General features: G+C 39.3%; 1 protein-coding gene and 1 long non-coding RNA gene across 2 annotated transcripts in view; one reads left to right on the top strand and one right to left on the bottom strand.

The window, feature by feature from the left end:
* Window positions 1-6,518: 6,518 nt before the first annotated feature.
* Window positions 6,519-19,527, top strand: part of LOC124100749 (uncharacterized) — a 127,023-nt gene continuing 114,014 nt past the window's right edge. Inside the window, exons 1-2 of the long non-coding RNA XR_006854397.2 lie at window positions 6,519-6,738; window positions 7,993-8,072. This is a non-coding gene — a long non-coding RNA (uncharacterized LOC124100749). The remainder of the gene's footprint in view (window positions 6,739-7,992; window positions 8,073-19,527) is intronic.
* Ankrd55 (ankyrin repeat domain 55) overlaps window positions 14,051-19,527 on the bottom strand; it is a 108,646-nt gene continuing 103,169 nt past the window's right edge. The window contains exons 10-11 of the mRNA XM_046456364.2: window positions 16,807-16,899; window positions 14,051-14,551 (exon numbers count right to left, since the gene is read on the bottom strand). Coding sequence (XP_046312320.2) covers window positions 14,430-14,551; window positions 16,807-16,899 — 215 coding nt within the window. The 3' untranslated portion in view covers window positions 14,051-14,429. The remainder of the gene's footprint in view (window positions 14,552-16,806; window positions 16,900-19,527) is intronic.

Raw genomic sequence — 19,527 nt, forward strand, 5'->3', positions numbered from 1 at the left:
AATGTGCTGGAGAAGTTAGAGAGCTGTGGCCATTCTTCCATATTCTCCATAAGAAGGCTACAGAGGAGAGTGCTTGCCCCATGTCAAGCACCAAGGAACAGTTTCAGAGAGAGACCCACCCATAGTGAAGGGGGTGTCTTGGGAGCAAGCTGCAAGAGTGCATATCCTCTGAGTCCCCCAAAGGAACCCATGTCATCTTGAAATGGATATTGCCCAAGAGAACTTTCTAGACACAGAAAGGGCCCCAACCAAAGAGTGAGCAGTTGGAATCTAGGGGCTGGTGAGAGACCAAAGTTGCCAGCCAGAGAAATTGTTCCCAGCAGGGGAGAAGTAGCACCATCAGAGACAGAGACAGCTGTGCTGCCTTCTCCCCTCTCCTCCCTTCTCCCTGGGTGACGCTAGGAGGTCTAAAGCATTGGCTAAGAAGTTGGAAAGGAGGTTAACAAAGGAGGAGAGAAGGAGTCAGCACACTCTGCAGGCTCCAAGCATGAAACAGACAATGGCTAGAAACGCAGATGAAAATAAGGTTGAAGTTTTGATATTAAACTGTTGGGTTTTTTTTTCTTTTCTTTTCTCTCTCTCTCTCTTTTATTTTATTTTATTTTATTTTTTTTTGTGGTGTGTGTGTGTGTGTGTGCTGGGTATTAAACCCAGGGCCTTATGCATGTTAGGCGAGTGCTCTACCACTTAGCTATATCCCCAGCTCCAAAATTCTCTGAACTTTGTGTATGGGTATGTGGGGATGGGGGTACTGGAGAACCAGTACCCTGGGACTCTCTGCCACTGAGCTACATCCTCAGCCCTTTTTATTTTATTTTGAGACATGATCTTAAGTTGTCCAGGCTGGCCTTGAACTTGTGATTCTCCTGCATCAGCCTCTTGAGTCTCTAGGATTACTGGCATATGCCACCATACCTGGATTCTCTGAACTTTAAAAATGACTGAATGTTCTGGGACCTGGAAAATTATAGGACTTGACTGAGATTTTATCTTCAGCCTGGAAAAATGGTCCACAGAGTTAGCTTATTATAAAGGGATGGGAAAGATTAAAATTGCTTTCATATTTACAATCTGTTACGATTAACTTCTTCAAAAAATGGGTTGTGTATGTACATTTTGGAATGTTTGTTTAAAAACTCATGCAATTTGATACTTTATAGCCTTCTTTTATGTGTATGTGCCAAGTGCATCTGCACACACACACACACACACACTCATACATGTGTGCACAAAGACTTTGACAGCTGCTAGAATATTTAGAGATATTCTAGTCCAGCATATTCATTTTATAAATGAAGTAAAGGAAGTTTCAAAGTTATATGACTTAATGGTATTGACAACTACTCAGAAGATAGTAAAATAAATCATACTTTTAGGGGCATACATTAGACTGTCTCAAAACAGAGTCAAGGACCTCAGGTGCTGGTTAGGCACTCAGGATACTATCAGTTGGCTCATTGCTTCTGCAGCTGAGGGCCTGCCAGCCTAAATAACCGCAGTGCTTGATCAAGAGCCAAGCCTGGGAGGCTCAACACTAAGAATTTAAAGATTGCCCTTGTTTTAGACAAGATCACCTTCAGAGAACATTTGGGTCCTTTCTTGTCCTGAAATTTAGGTCAGCAGGCTTCTAGAACATTGGTCGTTTCATATAGGCTTGGCTTTGTATCCCTGTTTTTTTCTTCTCACCCCTCATGACAAAGGAAAATCCAGAATGATCTGTCAAGGATCTAGGCAGGAGAGCAGAGAAGGAGGCAATGGCCATATTCCATTCATCTCCTTTTTTTCCCCTTTTCTTTCTCCTTCTGAGCTCTCCAATTGACATCATAAATCACCTCTCCCTTACCACTCACTGTGAATTATGGTGAGTTTGTAGGCCCCTTTCTCTGCTCTAGGGAGTTGTCTTTGGCAAGATTCATTTCAAGATAACACTGATCCTGTGTGGGCCCCAGGAAGCATGCACTCTTGCAGCTTGCTCCTTAGATCCCTTCTAAATTCATGGTGGGTCTATCTCTGTACCCTTTTCTTATGGCTTGATATTGATGGGAAGAGAGGAGTATCTATGGGTGGAGTCTGGCAAGCATTTCATGGTTGATGAAACACTGAAGATACTTATTTATCTCAATCCCATACCTCTTCTGTAATTATGCCCCTGATGATCATGGGCCCCAATAGCAGGTGTAATTGAGTGGTTCAAAAATCAAAGTTGAGAGGCAACTGTCTGGAGCTATGAGTATGTCAGGGTCTTGGATATTTATACAGACACTGAAGGCAGTGAGGGGGGGCGTGGAATTTGGGATTGAGAAATCTCTTGAGAAATGTGCGTGGCTTGAACCCAGGAGCCCAGACTTTCATCAACCTCTTTGTAACTGGGAGGATAAGGAGAATAAGGATTCAACACAAAGATGTCTGCTTCAGTCTGAGGGATCCCCAGCTCAGTTTCAGATGGACTGTATTAGGAGAATCACCTTTGTGTCAACTCTGAGCTAAATGTCTCCTTAGCCTTCCAGAGTGTGCAACTTCCTCATTAGCCTAGGTTGCTTATCACCAAGTTCTGAAGAAGGCAAGGCCAATAATCATTCTTTTATTTTGCTGAGAGCCTCCTCAACATTTACAGATGACTCTTATTCCTCATATTTTTCCTTTAAATTATGCTGATAAGAATAGCCTTTTAATAGTCATTTTTTATCTTGTCCATTGTATTAATCAGGGAAGCAGTGTAAATAATAATTATTGTAATAATTCCAAAGTTTCAGTGTTTTAATACTTGACAGGTTATTTCCTCAAACTATTAAAGTCCAATTAGGTGTGTGGCAATTGGATTGAGACAGCTTCTGTCTAGTATTTTTGCCATCTTCAAGGACACTAGAATCCTTTCTTGGGTCCTCTGCATCTGATTTCTGGCAAGAGAATAGAAAGCATATAAAGGACCCTGCCAGGGGGTTTAGGCAAGATAGGCACAGCATAGACAGTCACATACAGAATCAGCCCACGCCTCACCTCCCTGCAAGGGACTAGGGGAGGCACTTGCCCCAGGGAGAAGAAAAGCAACAGTTCTAGTGAACACCAGCCTTGTCCATAGCAGCAAACCTTTCTGGGGGAAGAATCAGTGTGTGCAGGGAATTAAGTGGCCAGAGTCATAGCCAGACTGCTTGGGCTAAAATCCTGGCCCCATTACTTCGTAACTGTGTGATTCTTACACTGTACAATCTACACAGTAAATTGTGTACAGTATGGTGTTTACTGATGACAGGGTTAAGTACTGAACTCGGAACTGTGGCTGCACATTTTAAATACCTAAGAAATATTAGTTCTTATTAATGAATGTGACGTGCCTAGCCCAGGTCTGACACAGGAAAACATTTGCTCTGTCAAATGAGAAAATTTACTCAAATTTAGGTAAAGGATCTTATTGGTGGATCTAGAATGGGGTAACATACCTCTTCCACAACATAGAATAGCTGTTCCCAAGAGCCAAGCAGAGAAGGTTAGTTTTATTGACAAACAGGGCTGAGGAAAGCAGAAGCTCAAAACAAAAACAGATTTGTTGTTGCAGAGTTAATTTCCTTGCAGAGGTCTTTAAAAGCAACCTCAACTGGCTCACTTGGAAATTTGGCTGTCACCTCTCTCTCTCTTCTGATTTCTTTGAAGGTAGACAACTTAAATTTGGGCTTGGTAGCATAGATGATTAGCAAAAGTGACTCCATTTTGGTTTGGTCTGTTGGGCCTAGTGCAGGAGCTCAGGCCAAACCAATGGCCCCAATAACATTTTGTGTAATAATAGCTATTGTTACTCCTTTTCTTTATTGACATCTTTATCTAAAAACACTATTTTCTAGTGTTCAGGGCCCTCCACTGATCTTTCTTCATCTGCTTTTCCTTTTCTTTCCTACTTTCCTCTTTCCCGCAAGTTTGGATGTCTGTTTCCATTCCTGGTTTTTATTTCTCTCTCCTCCATTATGTACCCTCTGGCTATAAAAGTCCCTTTTTATTTAGGCCCTACTCTGTGGCCTCCATTTCCTTCCTATATCAAATGCCCCCAGAAACTTCCTCTTAATGAAATCTTGCCTTAATGCACATTTAAAGAATCTCTCTGAATTAAGTGGAGTGTTCCCTTCCGATTTTCTATTTCTTCCCTTACTCTCTATCATTTTCACAGGAAATACAACCCAGGGGAATCAGAGCCATTAGCAGCAGCAATCCTAGTAACTGGGAATCAGGTTTGATGGAATCTCTGGGATCTCAATGGAACAAAATGAAAAAAAGAACCTGAGATAATGAACAGTTTTTGTAATTCTTATCTGTACACAAAATCTAGAGAATTTTAATTGGCTCGTGACAGGAGCTTTATGAAAGTAGGCAGCTTATTTTATTAATAACTGTCACTCTCTCACCTAGACCAGTGCACATAGAAGGTATTCACAACTGCTTGCTTAATCAATTTTACTTGGAAAAAGGAAGTTAGCAAAAGATGGGAACTGATGAATGAGAACAAGGGAACAGATTTATTAAAGTTTGCTTACATTGTTTCTCCTGATGTTCACCACCCTACTTTTTATGGTATTTTAAAGTAAAGGATTAAAGTCATCATTATCATTATCAGTTATTTTTCTTTGCATCAAAAAGGACATTAGCGATGTTGGAAGGGCTAGCATATTTTATAAGAATGTAAGTCTTCAGGATCTGAATGGCAATTCTTCTTCCAACTTATTATTCATTTTTCTTTTGAAAAATTTTCAAGGAGACACATTTTCCAGCTTAAGTGTAATCAAATAAAGGCAATTACTCATATGTTCATGTGGGTGAAATCTTAAAGTAACAAAAACAATCATGAGCAAAGTATAACTCTATTAATTTTGATTTTTAAAGTGGTCTGTAAAGTTAATCTGCAAATGTTGAAGATAAAACACACTTAAGAGGCTTGTTTATGTTTTTCTCTGTGCTTTTTTCATGAAACCCAGCCTCATATTAAAATCACAGTAAGAAATGTCTTCTTTTACGTGATGCTCTGTGTCTTTGTATCCACATACATTTGGGCTCATGCTGCACACAGCCAATTCTCCAACATGCAGGGGCTTCATGGAGAGCTGACAGGTCTTCCTCTTTCCTTCCTTCTCCACCTTCTAGAGTTCATGAGCACACCCACAGGATGCATGAGTGGTTAAGAAAAATAGGAACATGAAAATCAGTTTGTTTTGCCTCTTGAAAGCAATTGTATTAAAAGGTTTGTGTGAAGAAAGTTGAAGTAATAGATAATCCATTAAAGTGCTGAGCCCGGGATCATGAATACTCCTGTACTTTCTTCTGGGGTCATTACCATCAGGGAAAGTTGCTGGATTCTGATCCTGGTGATCCTTCACCCTGAAGAATTAATCCATGTTGGGTTGACGTCAAAGAGCTTTGGCCAGGTGAGAGACCTACTAGTGAAAGGGCTCTCAATGCACCCACTCTCTTCCCCACTTCCTACAGTCTCACCAGCAGGCTTTCCCTTCCTATCAATCAGCTGATAAAGAAATGAGGTTTAGTAATCTGGGCATCATTTTGAGAAAGAAAAAGTCAGTGACGCCAACACTTAAGAGATGGTGGCAGCTTTGTCAATATGCTAAGGTTCCTCTTACACAGTACCGTGACCATTTATAGGAACCAGTGCAGTTTTCCTCACATTCTGACCATGAATCAGCTACAAAAAGACTCTTTACACCTATAATCCCAGCAGCTCAGGAGGCTGAGGCAGGAGAATCACAAGTTCAAGCCAGCCTCAGCAAAAGTGAGGCCCTAAGAAACTCAGTGAGATCCTGTCTCTGAATAAAACAGGGCTGGGGATGTGGCTCAGTGGTCAAGTGCCCCTGAGTTCAATCCTCAGTACCAAGAAAAAAAAAGGCTCTGGCTCTGAGCTTTCAGAATCTTGAGGAGTTACAATGTTAACATTTTGAATTATCAAAATTTATTCTAGAGTCTTTTGTATTAAGGCTCTGAAACGGTGACTCTGGTAGACTCCATAACTTCAAGTGGAAGAATAAAAGCAGAAAGACAATTTTGAGACTTAATCTTTGGTTTTATTAAAAGGTAATCTATTTGCCTTACATAATAAATAAAGAACCCAAACAGAGACTATATGGCTTAGTAACTTTTTTCTTTAAAACACTTAAGAAAACCCACATAACTTAAACTCATAAATTGGTTATATCCTTTCTAGTTTATGTTTTTTTCCTGCAGCATCTACCACAGTGCAAGCAATAAATATTTGTTGAAATAATAAATAATGCACAAATGTACTACAATCATCTTGTTTGTCCTGTACCAGCTAAGCCAAGTCCAGAACATAGGCAGCATAAAAAGAGATAATTTCCAGATCTTGACCTTACGACTGAATGCCTAAGAGGTCTTCCTGTCTATTTAGGGAGGTCTGAGTTTTGGGGCCATGCAATTTAAACTAACTTTTCTCTTTATTAACAAATACTAATTGGTTATGCAATTAGCTAAGTTAATTCAGATCCATATATATCCATTTCTGCACAAAAGAATATGTGCATTTTGCCTGGCTGTAGAATCTACTTTAGTCCATTTTCCATTGCCAATTACACAATCCAACAGACCAGGAAAATTTTAAATAAAAAGAGGTTGATTTTGGCTCATAGCTTTAGAAGTTCAAGGTACAGGAGCCACATCTGGTGATGGCCTTCTTGTTGGCAGAGTCTGGGACAGCACAGAGTGATACGTGGCAGGAGACAGGAAATACAGGTGCCTGTGTGCGTGTGCCTGCGTGTATACATGCGTACATGTGCGTCTGTCTTCTCAGGTTTCTCTTCCTCTTATGAAACCTCAGTATTCAATCTGGGGCCTCTGCCCTAAGGACCTTCTCTGGTTCTAATCGCCTCTCAAAGGCCCTACCTGAAAATACCATAGTCTGTTTAAATTTCCACACTCTTAATACCTCCCAAAGGGGATTGAATTTGAACACATGGGCCCCTGGGGGGACACATACTCAGACAATTTCTAAACTACAGCAATCCCCTTAATTCTGGAAGAGCTGGCACCAGGAGAGACACTGTCGCTTCCATTTCCTGCTTGACTTTGACTCCTTTGCTGCTTTGGTGTTTATTTCTTGGCTACAAGGAGAGCTGAGGGGGTGGGGTGAGGGGGCACACCTTCATTTCCTGCATGTGAACAGGGTGTGGGGTGGTAAGGAGATCAGACTTGAAGCCCACAGGAAAACAGAGTAACCTGAGCTGCAGCTGTTCGTAGGCCTGCAGGATTCCAGGGCCAAACACTGTCCTGGTGAATACTCATTCACCAGGCATGTTTGGCTCATGGTAAGGTCTTAGGGGAAATCCCATTCTGGGTGCAGCGCTGAATCATACATGCATATATTATATGGGTTTTATTAATCATAGGATTAAATCGTATTCCAAAAAATATTGCAATCTAATATGGTAAAACCTAGGCGTGTCATGATCACCCTTTAAGAACAGGTTCTGTACTATCAGTGTTATCAAAGGAATATCTTTTAAAATATAGTATTTAATTTTAAATGTTTATAATTCAATTTTTTTAAAAAAAGTTTCAACCAGTGATGTGCAGGATATAAATTTTTTAAAAAGCCCTGATGATTTCCATGGTGCAAATATTCCCAACGTGGCTGATTTCAATTTACTAATGATTTAAAAAGTTCATAAAATTCCTGAATATTGCATTTAACAATGAACTCTTGCAAGCTGTTGGGAGCTGGCTCCAGCACACCCCACACAATAAAATCTAATAATACAAAGGGTATTAGGACGTTTCCAATCTTCATCCTTGGTTGACTGTAGCAAAGGGGAGGTGGTGCTTACAGAGACAGGTTCACCCAACCTGGACTGTGAAGACTGAATAGGTAAAGATTCTAGGGAGAGGTGATTCCTTGTGTCTTTTTGTTTATGTACTGGGTATTGAACTCAGGGATGGTTTACCACTGAGCTACATCCCTAGTCTGTTATGTTTTTTATTTTGAGACAGGGTCTTGCTAAATTGCTGAGACTGGCCTTGAACTTTCCATCATCCTCCTGCCTCAGCCTTATGAATTGCTGGGATTACAGGTATGTGCCACCTCACCTGGTTCCTTATATCTTTTCAAGTTTTTTATTCTTCTACACCCCTGCTGCCCCTAAATCACTTGTTCAGAGAACATTGGCATAGATATCCTAGAATGAGCCATTGGACATGTGAAAGCATTGCCTTGGTATTTACTTTTTCCTGTATTCATTTTTCATGTATGTTTGAGAAAGTTCCTCTAGTGGCTTCCCTCTAGTTGTAAAATCTTAGGCTGGTTGACTTCACCTCCACTTATTGTTATTCCCTTACATACTTCCAGAAACTCTGCTTTTCTCATTTAATTTAGCAGCTTGAATAAGAATTTTCATATGTAGTTAGTGTTTGACCCAGCAGTAATCCACCTAAAGTCCATTTTTAGGTTTTTTTTTTTTTTTTTTTTTTTTTTTTTTTTTTTTTGTACTGGGAATTGAACCCAGGGGCACTTAAATGCTAAGCCACATCCCCATCCCTTTTTTGTATTTTATTTAGAGACAGCATCTCACTGAGTTGCTTAGTGCCTTGCTTTTGCTGAGGCTGGCTTTGAACTTGTGATCCTTTTTTGGTTTAATTTCTTTTTTTAAAAATTTTTTTATTAGTTGCTCAAAACATTACAATGATCCTGACATAGCATACATTTGATTCAAATGGGGTACGTAATCTTATTTTTCCATGTGTACAGATTGCAGGATCACATTGGTTATACAGCTACGTTTATACATAGGGCAATACTAGTGTCTATTGTATTGTGCTGCCCTTCCTATGCCCCCCTCCCCTCCCATCACATCTTTCTTTTTTTGTTTTAATTTCTTTTTAAAATTTATTTATTTGTTCTAATTAGTTATATATGACAGCAGAATGCATTTTGATTCATAGTATACAAACAGAGCACGATAGTTTCATGTCTCTGTACACAAAGTAGAGTCACAACATTCATGTTATCATACATGTACCTAGGGTCCATCTCATTCCACCATCTTTTTTTATCCCCATACTCCTCCCTTACCCTTCCCTCCCCCCCTTTGCCCTATCCAAAGTTCCTTCAGCCTCCCACTGGGATTACAGGTGTGGGCCACTGCACCTGGCCGTTTTTAGGGTCTTGAGCTTCCTTTTTAACCTGATGAAGGAACATTAATACTTGTAGCCCAGTATCTTTCTTATAGGTAGGACCTGATTAAATCTATCTCTTGAGTCCTAGTGAAGTAAATAGAAGGTGCAGTTGGAATCTTCCAAGAGCTCTATGAGCAATGTCTGAGGTGTTTGTCAAGAGAAATAGAGCTCCTTTTTCTGAGGCTGAGGCTGGGCCTTGGCTTGCTCATTGCAGAGGAAAATTTTCTGGGCTCTAAGATGTGGTTTTGTTTTCTCATAACCTGTCTTTCGTATTATCAGTGTCTAAGTAGCTTCTCTTAATAGCTTTTGGAAGTACTTTTATGTCACATGAATAGAAGCAATGGAAATAATTTCCTTCATCCTTCTATATCAATCACTGTTATGTCTCTGGCCCAGGTTCACTTTTGGAGCAGCAGAGATGTGTTGCTCATGGCCATCTGTTTATATCTGGGTTCAGTTCTTGGATTTCTGCCTGTGTAGGGCCAATTACCATCTACTCTGTCTTTCACCTCACCTTCTCATTTTACAGCAGACCTCAGTCTCCAAAAACTTCAGCTTCCTATCTTTACTGTCAACCACTTAGATTCTACCTGATCCTTCTAAAGGGACTTTTGCTTTCATTGGTCTTACTAGAACTTGCAAGGTGTTTTACCATTCGCCATTAATAAATTTTTTTTTTTTTTTTTTTGCTGGGCATGGTGGTTCATGTCTATAATCCTAGCAGCTTGGGAGGATTTCAAGATCAAGGTCAGCCTTAGCAACTTAGTGAGGACCTAAGCAACTTAGTGGGAACTTTCTCAAAATTAAAAACCACAAAAGCACTGTGATGTAGCTCAGTGGTAAAGCTCCCCTGGGCTCAATCCCTAGTACGATTTATCTTTTCTTTTTAGTAGGGATTTAATGATCAACAAGTTATTTCCTGTTTTACATTTATCAACATGATAACTACTCTTATCCCTCTAGTGACAGTTTTGCTAGTGTAAAATGAAGACTCACTCAGAAAACCCCCAAAACAAGAGGTGGGAGAGAATAGAGGTCAGAATTGAAAGCATTTTCTTTGAAAGGCTATAGTTTTGATATGAACTTATCATTTATTAATAGTTTTAATCCACCTGTATTGACATTTCTATGTCAATGTCTAGGAAATATGTGATTCTGATAGAATTTCTTCATTTAAAAATGTAATTTTCCCCAGGGAGACAATGATAAGGCCTAACTACTACATGTGAGAATTGTTATTGTTAAGGTGAGATTGCAATAAATCATTGAGTCCATCTTAAAGTAGGAGATGGAAACTTTATTCACCAGTTAGCGGTCTGGATCCACCAGCTGGTGGGCCAAGGGGTAGGCTGAAGTTTACACCCTCCAACCCCCTTCTGGGGTTTAAGCACACCTTTTATAGTCCAAAACCATATTAAAGCATAAGTGGCTGTTGCTTTCATTCAAAACCATAAACACACATCATGAGATCTAAAATCATAAGCAGAAAAGGGAGTGGGCAAAAAATGTCCCTAGTTGAGCACAAGTTAAAGAATGGTTACTAACATCTAGACAATCAGTCTCTGACAGGGTACATTGTCCAAGAAAAATGGGAACCAAAGAGAGAACACTTTTACATTGTATAAGAATTGCCATTTTGTGTTGCCAAACATGCTATGCTAAGCAACTATTGATGGGTATAGAGGCGGGGCTTTCCATGGGAGAAGCATTTCTTAATGATGTGGAGTCTGAGGGCAAAATGGAGTCTGCTTGGTCATTGCCCATTAGCCTGGCCCATAACATTATCATACTCCTTTATTATTTGGTTGTTGACTTGGGTGTTATGCTAAGGTCAAATATGTTTATTCTAAGCTATCCCATTTAGTCCTTTGGTGAATTCCAAAGGTTGTTTTCAAAAGAGTACATTTCAAGGGCAAGGTAGCATTTACTTAGAGGTGTGCACTGATAAATTTCTAAAGGTAGAGGCAAAAGCAAAATTAATGGTTATGTTTGTATTTTTGGAAGTCACTATCTTTGTAATCAGTCACTTGGTAGAGTTTTCAAAAATCATATGGAATGTCAAGCTATATGCTCTGGTAAAGTTGGAAAGGATAATAAATCAGAGTTATATAAATCTATTTGTACTGGCTCAATTCCAGGAAAATGAGAATATCGGATCAAGTGTTTACTGGAAGAAATAATACCTGTGTTAAACCAGGTGATTACCAAAGGAAACTAAAAAAATGGAAAAAAAACCAACAACCCTATATGGTTTAGCACAAAGTACTGAGTTGGTAGGCATTTTCCTTAAATCACAACAGCAGCTATGCTCTACTGTACAAATCATAAAGGAGTTTTTGCCCAAAGTATGTCATTCTATGAAATGAGAATGAATTTTCTGGAACCAGAAAACAATGGTTTGGGTATTCTGTGTGTGGGTGATGAAACTAAAGAAACTTTAATTCAAAGCCCTTCTCTTCCATTTATTAGCTGGATGACTTGGGGAAATTCACTTAATTTCTTTTTCTGCCTTGAATTGTCTGGTGACAGGGCCTCTTTTATAAGTTGATGTCATGATTCAAATGAAATAATATATGCAGAGTTATGATTTTTACATGTGTAAGTGAATAATATATTCTTTGCAATGAAGGCAAATATAAGTGATAAAAGAAGGAAAAGTCATTTGAGAAGAAAAGGTTGCCTGAAATTTTTAAAAGTCAGGTACTAGTTAGAGAATGCTCAATGTGTTAGTCAGCTTTCCATCACTGTGACAAAATACATGAGATAATCTATAAAGAGAAAAGAGTTATTTTTGACTCAGAGTTCTGGAGGTTTTAGTCCATGACTAGTTGGCCCCATTGAATCTGGATTTTTGGATGAAGCAGCACATACTGCAGGAGCACAAGGTAGAACAACCTATTTACCTCAAGGCCAGAATTTAAAAAAAGGTGAGAGTGGAAGGGGCCAGAGTCTCTCTGTCCCCTTCAAGGGTATTCCCAAAATAATAGAAAAACCTACATTTGGTTCCACCTCTTAAAGATTTCACCTTCTCCAATAACATCAAGCTGGGGGCTTGAACACATGGGCTTTGGGAGATATTTTAGATCCAAACTCTAGTGCTTAATATCTGATTTGGTCAGTAAAATATTAGCCAAGGATGAATCTGCCCAGTAAGCAACTTTAGCTGAAGGGGAAAGGACAGCTGCTCTATTTAAAGAGGTGGAAGTGAGCAGCATTTTATTTCTTCATAGCTAAAAACAATTCCTAAACTAAATTGGAAAGAAAGTCCTGACATCAGAAGATTCTTTGTGTGTATGTATGTATAAAGAAGTGAAGACATTAGGGGATAGTGGCTTTTCCCATAGCAATATGCATTTTGTTTTTTAAATTACTTTGACCTCTTTAATTATTCACTTAGAGGAGGATCATACCCATGTCCTTAAACGATCACTTAGGACCTGAGTTTTGGTTAGTGCAGTCCTCTTTTGATAATTCATAAATATTCTAATTTTCTCCTTTCCAGACACATGCAAGGATTACATTTCTGTACTCCTTTCCCTCCCTCTTTGAAGTTAGTCATGCCCACATGATTTGATTTGGCTAATGAAATGCTAAAGGAAATTAGGAGACACATGTCTCATTTTCCTCTGCCTTGGTCACCAAGGAGGCACATGACAATAAGGAATCTATATCAATCCAACCCTGCAAGCTGGTGTGGGACGTGTATTGTGGATGAGAAACAAATTGTGTTAGCCAATAAGATTTTTGGGGGTTGTTTATTATTGAAGCAGAAGCTAGCCTATAGGTAGTATTTGACAAGATGTCTAACTCACGGACATGGGTTCAGAAGTAGCCTGGTGGCACATCGAACAAAGCATTCTTCTTCAAAGGAAAAACGCAACCCATAAACAAGACAACAAAAAAGAAAACCCTTCAGAATCTGAGTCCTGAGAGTTCTTCTATTTGTACCAGAATTTTCCTTCTTTCTAGCTGTGGCACAGGTTGGAGGTTGATCCATAGACTTTAAGTTAAAAACGTCTGATTAAGACAACTACCATTGTCAAAATGGGATTATGACTTCTTCATTATCACTTCCTACAATTCCTGCTCTTGCCAACTCCCTGTCTACTTCTGTTCCTTCCTGATAAATATTAAATGATCCAGTGTTTACTTTGTGCCAGGCTCGGCACAAATTTCTAGAAGGGCAAAGTCAAAGAACTGCAATTTGGCCCCAAAGGAGCTTCTATGTAGCTAATGAGAGAGTCTGTTCTTTTTAAATGAATAATACTAATATAAAGTAGTAAATTCTATAGTTGAGATACTTACAAAATAACATGCAAGCTCGGAAATAACATGGAGTAATCATCATCTTATGTGGATAAGCCTTGAACTTTATACAGGACTCTAGCCAAAATAAATCCAAACAGCACATAAACATCTTAGTAAAGAGGTCTGCAGTTAGAAGTTGTCTTTCAAAACCTTACTAAGTCATAGATTTGAGAAGGCCTTGAGTAGGCAGAAACCATTATTTTGAAACAGAAAAAAAGAACTATTAATTATGTAGAGTATTTGAGGAATGTGTGAGAAATGCCTATCCAATTATGGTAGGCCAGGATGTACACTTTGCCAACTCACATGACCTTCTACTTTTGGAATAATCAATCATATCTGAACAAAACAGTAGGTGGAAATCATCAAATAACAAAGACGGGACACAGACAATGTCAAGTGATTTGGGCTGCAGCCAGGAACTGACAATATTAGAAAATATTTTGCACAAGATCATACATTTAAAAGTCATATACTGTGATGCTTATGGGAATTTATTACTTAAGTTTTCATTATGTTTTGTCAGTCCAAGGTAGAACTATAATAAATGTGAAGAACAAGTCTGGGATATCTTTTTTGTTTTTTTTATTTAGCAAAGCATTAAAAAACAAAAACACATGAAATCATTCAGCAGACAAAACAGCAAACATGTCACAAAGCAAATCAAACACAGCTAAGTTTCCCTACTAATAACATATTTTTTAAAATTTGGCAAGTAGAGGTCACGGAAACTTACAGACTTAAATATATGCACACTCAAAGATTCTAAGTGCTTATTTAGGAACTGTCTTTATTTGGAATAAGGAATTCTGAGTTATAAAAAGCTGTGAATGGCTTATAGAGTGCAGTTCACTAAATTAGTCTTTGTTCTTACAAACTTGAGTAATCTCGTCCTTTGGGAGTTGAAAATATATGCTATCTGTGTTCCTGCAGTTAGGGTCCCCCAGTTAGTTGGGAGTGTTGGTGGTATTGGCAGGACAATCGCTTTCTCCAAGGGGTGTGCTGTGTCCCCTTTGACTTGGAATCGCAGGAAGCACTCGGTTTGTTCTTAGTGGTTCTCCAGATAGAACTGTGGAGAAAGAACAGAAAGAAATGGTCAAGAACTACTTCCTCCTGGGCTCACAAGGGACTGTGCTATTTTTTAAGGAGTGGAGGCATTTCTAAGAAGATGTTGGCCAGAGCTGGACTGTGGAGGAATGCTGGGTATGCATAGCTATTCAGGCTTACCATATGTAGTCAGGGATTTCAAATATGCACAAATACAAGATTGCCAAGTTTGATCAAAACATGATTGGGCTCTGCGTGCCTGTCAGAACTCTTCCTTAGGGTGAGGCAGCTATGGATGGTCAAGTCAGCGCAAGGCTCTATACAAGCCCTAAGACATTTGTACTGTGCTTTTAAACAAACCTCCAAAGGGTCTCAGGTTTCTTTTTCTTTTTGAGACAATACCCTGGCTAAATTGCCAATGCTGCCTCAAACTTGCAATATACCTGCCTCAGCCTCCTGCGTAGCTGGGAGGCTACTTTTAGGAAGAGCTCAGTATGCCCTTGTATTTCGTTTTCTTTCTTTTTTTGGGGGGGGGTGTGTGGTGGTGGGTGGGGGTGAGGAGGGTGGGGTTGCCAGGGATTGAACTCAGGGGCACTTGACCACTGAGCCACATCCCCAGCCCTATTTTGTATTTTATTTAGAGACACGGTCTCACTGAGTTGCTTAGTGCCTCACTTTTTGCTGAGGCTGGCTTTGAACTCATGATCCTCCTGTCCAGCCTCCCGAGCTGCTGGGATCTTGTATTTCTTTTTCCTCGAGTTAAATTGGTCAGAGATCTTTGGCTTCTCTCTTGAAACTTAATTGTGAAAGCAAACTTCTGGGCTCAGCCAAAGGAAACCTCTTTGGCTTTTCCAAGCCCCACCAGGATTCAAGACTGACTCCTTAACCAGATGTCTTTGTGGCTACAGTTCTTCTTAAAGATGGGCTCAGGTTTGAATTTGATGCAATAATTAAAAAGGACACAAAACCGGAACTCTGACTGATCCAATACTTGGACTTCACACAAATTAGTAAGGGCAGAAGAGCTGACTTGTCAGGTTCTAGTCTTCTGCTTCTAACTCTGTGTGACTTTGAATAAATACTCCACTACTCCTTAGTTCCTCATCTACAAAAAGATGAGGTTGTACTAAGACCACATAGTTTATTGTTTTTACCTAAAGAGTTCTAGAACTCTTGACTGGTCTCCTGCAAAATGTAGCCTGAGGGAAAGAGGACATATTGGCCTATTTGCTCTGTGCAAATGTGTGCCAAGTGTTTTACGTACATAAATGTTATTTAGTCCTTCCAACCATTTTATCAGGCTCTACCCTTGTTATAGCCACAGTTTGGAAAGTGAAATACAAAAAGGTTAAGGAACTTGTCTGAAATGGTTAGGACAGTTCTTAAATAATCTGACAATTAAGATATGAATGGCCTGTGGGGGGGGGTGAGGTAGGGGGGAGACAGAGTGAGACAGCAGGCATATGAGAGAGAAACAGGACAGGGTGGGGCAGGAAGACAAAGAAGGAAGGAAATTAGAATCCAGTGTGTTGCTTTTTTTGTGAGGAAAGGGAACTGACTTAGGATCCTGTAGTTTTTGCTCCTGGCTCTGCTATTTACAACCTGGGTGCTGTTGGGGAAGTCATGTAACTCTTCTGAACTTGGTTTTACCATTTATATGATGGGAATAATAATATAACTGGCCTTAAAGTCCAGTATAAGGCTACATAAATTCAGAATCATAGGTGTTATGCCTAGTAATCTACTTTATGGTAGGTATACCAGGTAATATTTAGACACTCAAATTTGAAGATTACTGGCCCATAGTATATATTAATATTTTATATTAGTGGGTTTTTTTGTGTAAAACACTATCAAATGTATCAAGAATGCCAAATAAATACATCAAATGATCTTGATGAACAGCATTCCTTTTGTTAGGAGTGTGTGCACTATGAGTTTAAAATCGAAGCACATTTCTCTTTGTCTTATCCAGTAAGGAAATAAAAATCAAGAAGAATTTTGAAAGTATCTTCTTAAAGACGTTAAGCAAAATAAACTTCTGGTTTGATTTTAGAGTTCAAACACAAACATTTCTGAAGGGAGGGAATACTCTTTTTTTAAGTTTTTATCCAAAATAAGAATTACTTGTCTTTATGGAAATTTGTCTTTGTTTTCCTCTAATTCACAAGTGTTAGTAGCTGATGTTCTTTCTCAAAATGAAAATAAAGTAGCATTGGTTGCATCTAGACATGTTAACACTTGCAAAGGAAGAACAGGAAGAGCCATGGTACTTACATTTTTGATCTGGTAGGGGAGCTAGGTTGTTTCGAGAGAAAGGAAGATCCCTGATTTTGGGTCTGTTTGGGGAGAGATGTTGAAAATTTTGTCCTGGGGACAAACATAATTGCATTAATTATTTGAGTTTCAACCAAGAGCAAGTTATAAAATCAGTGGAGGAGAGAATCATAAGAGTTTGTTAAGAGATCACTAAATTCAAGGTATAATAACAATGAAAATAATAATGACCACACTCGATTGCATTTCTACTACATGCCACTCACTGTTTAGATGAAAAGATATTGGAAATCATTTCTTGAATAAACTAGGTTAAATAAAATCTTATAAACTAGTATAGCTGGTCACTTTCTCTATAAAACTTAAGTTAGAAAAGGTGAAGGAAATATAGATTTGATATAGAATACCATATTTTCATTGCATCTTTTATGAATGAATGATAAGAAGGATATTTTCTCCCCAGAGCAGTGCTTCTCAACCCTGGTTGTACCTCTGAATGATTTGAGTTTTAATAAAATTACTGCTGCCCTGGCTATACCCCAGGTCAATGAAATCAGAATCTCTGGAGGTAGGGCGTTGGATTGTCATTAGCTCCCTGGTGACGCAAATGTTCCACCAGGATTGTGAATCACTGACCTAGAAGACAGTTGGGTAAAGAGCTTAGGAAATCACTATTCTCCAATTCTGATGGTTGGCAGTGGTGTCCTGGAGCTGTGTGTGCCATTTGAACCTATTCCTGAGAGCTGATGGTTACACTTTCAGGAATTTTGTGAGCTGGTTGATACTATCCTGGTGTTTTAAACTTGGCCATCAAGTGGGAGTTATTTCTACCATGAAAATAAGAAAGCACTGATTTTTCTCCTGGAGAGTCAGTTGTTAAAAATTCAACACTCAGTACTGAGAGATGGGTATCCCAGATGTCTGAAAATAGAAGGGAACATACAAAAGTTGTTGAAGTCCATTTTAAAAGTTGTTCAAATCCTATAATGAATAGGAGCTTTGGCTCTGAGGTCAGACAGGCTTAAGCTGCATTCCCTGCTTGCCCGGTTTCAGCTGTATCATCTTGGGTAAGTGACTAACCTCTCTAAACTCCGATTTCCTCAAATCTGAAATGGTGAAAATAATTATAGCTTTTTCCAGTTGTCAAGAAGATTGGAGGACAGGTGTAAAACCATGTACAAGGTAAAGCATTCCATCAACATTAGCAAAAAAGGACAAGTTGACCTTTTGCCTAGTAGTCTAGTAAGAAGGAACCTGAATCATCATAGCAATGCTCATGGAGTTTAAGTAGTCCTTATTATAAGAAAGGCAATAAAAAGAAAATATTAGCTAAGATCTGTCTTCATCTACTTATGCGAATCCAGTGGTAGATTGTGTAGGGGCAGTCACCTAAGCAGTGTCATTTGTTGGAGACTGAGGAAAATTTCCAGTTACACTGGTGGATATTTTTCCATTATACTTTATTCCTTTAATTTTTGGGAGTCAAATTACTGTAGGAGCCATAATTTATAAAGAAAACCTTCTTGAGTAGAATTATATTAAAACCCAAATTGGCTCATACCTTAATTGTCCATGAATGCATGAGCAGATATTTGCAAGGCTAAGAAATGAGATGTTGCTAATTACGGATGATGTTTATTAAGTGAACATTTACTATTATCAGGAAGTAGGTTAATTGCTATAGGCATCATCTTATTTAATCCTGACAACCAGCTTTCCTTGTGAGATAGGTACTATTCTCTTCCCCATTTTGTAAATGAGGAAGACCCTGTGGTTCGGAGGAGTTCTAAAATGTGCTCAAGTTCACATGCTGGGAAGTGACAGAGCCTAGACTCCAGGCCAGGTCTGTCTGACGCTAAAACCCATAATGTTCTGCTTCCCTAGAAGTCAAGCAATATTCTTAGGATGGGAGAAGTGGAAAGAGGGGTCTTGGCAGCAATTTGGGAGCTGGGAGGAGAGTTCAACTTCATGTCACGTTGGTATTTGGCTTGGTTGTGAGAGAAAGGGTGGAGCCCTGCACAGCCCAGAGCTCTCTTGAAACAGGTAAACTTGTAGTTCCGAAGCCCCACGAATAGTGCCGTGAGTATGTGAGGGCATCACAATAGAATAGAAGGTGCACTGAGATCCACATGTTCTTGAATCCCATAGCCCTTGCTTGTATGTCTGCTCTGCTACATCCTCAGGTCTCAATCAGCTAGTTTCTGCAAATCTCAATTTCTTCATCCATAAAATGGGAATAAAAGTCCTTCTTTTGCAGTGCAGTGGAAGGGGAAATACCCAACAAGGTGGAGCTATTTTTATTATGAATAGTAAGGAAGAGTCACCCCTCCCTCCAGGGATCAGGGTGACCTTCAAATACAGGTGAGTTTTAAGCTGGCTCTTAAAAGATTGGAGGAACCGGTCACACGCATAGCAGTGAGGAGCTAAGATAACACAGATGTAGATGTCATACAATGGAAAGGTAGCAGGTTTTCAAGGAACTGAGAGATATTCAAGGAACTGCAAAAGGGGATGGGGTAGGGGATCTGAGATGGGAGGGGTGAGTTGAGAATGGGAAGCCAGGCCATGATGAGGGCTTTGTGTGCTCAGTTTAGGAATTTGGATTTTGTCCTGGAAAGATGCAAAGCTGCTCTGATTTTAAACAAAGGGGCTACAAGATCGACCTGCCCAACAAGAAGAGTGCATTGCTCCTGGGATAATCTAGAAAATTCTGGAGAAGGA

Source organism: Marmota monax, unplaced genomic scaffold (assembly GCF_021218885.2).
Source record: "Marmota monax isolate L192 unplaced genomic scaffold, Marmota_monax_Labrador192_F-V1.1 WCK01_AAM20220418_F8-fsc00037, whole genome shotgun sequence".
Lineage (NCBI taxonomy): Eukaryota > Metazoa > Chordata > Mammalia > Rodentia > Sciuridae > Marmota > Marmota monax.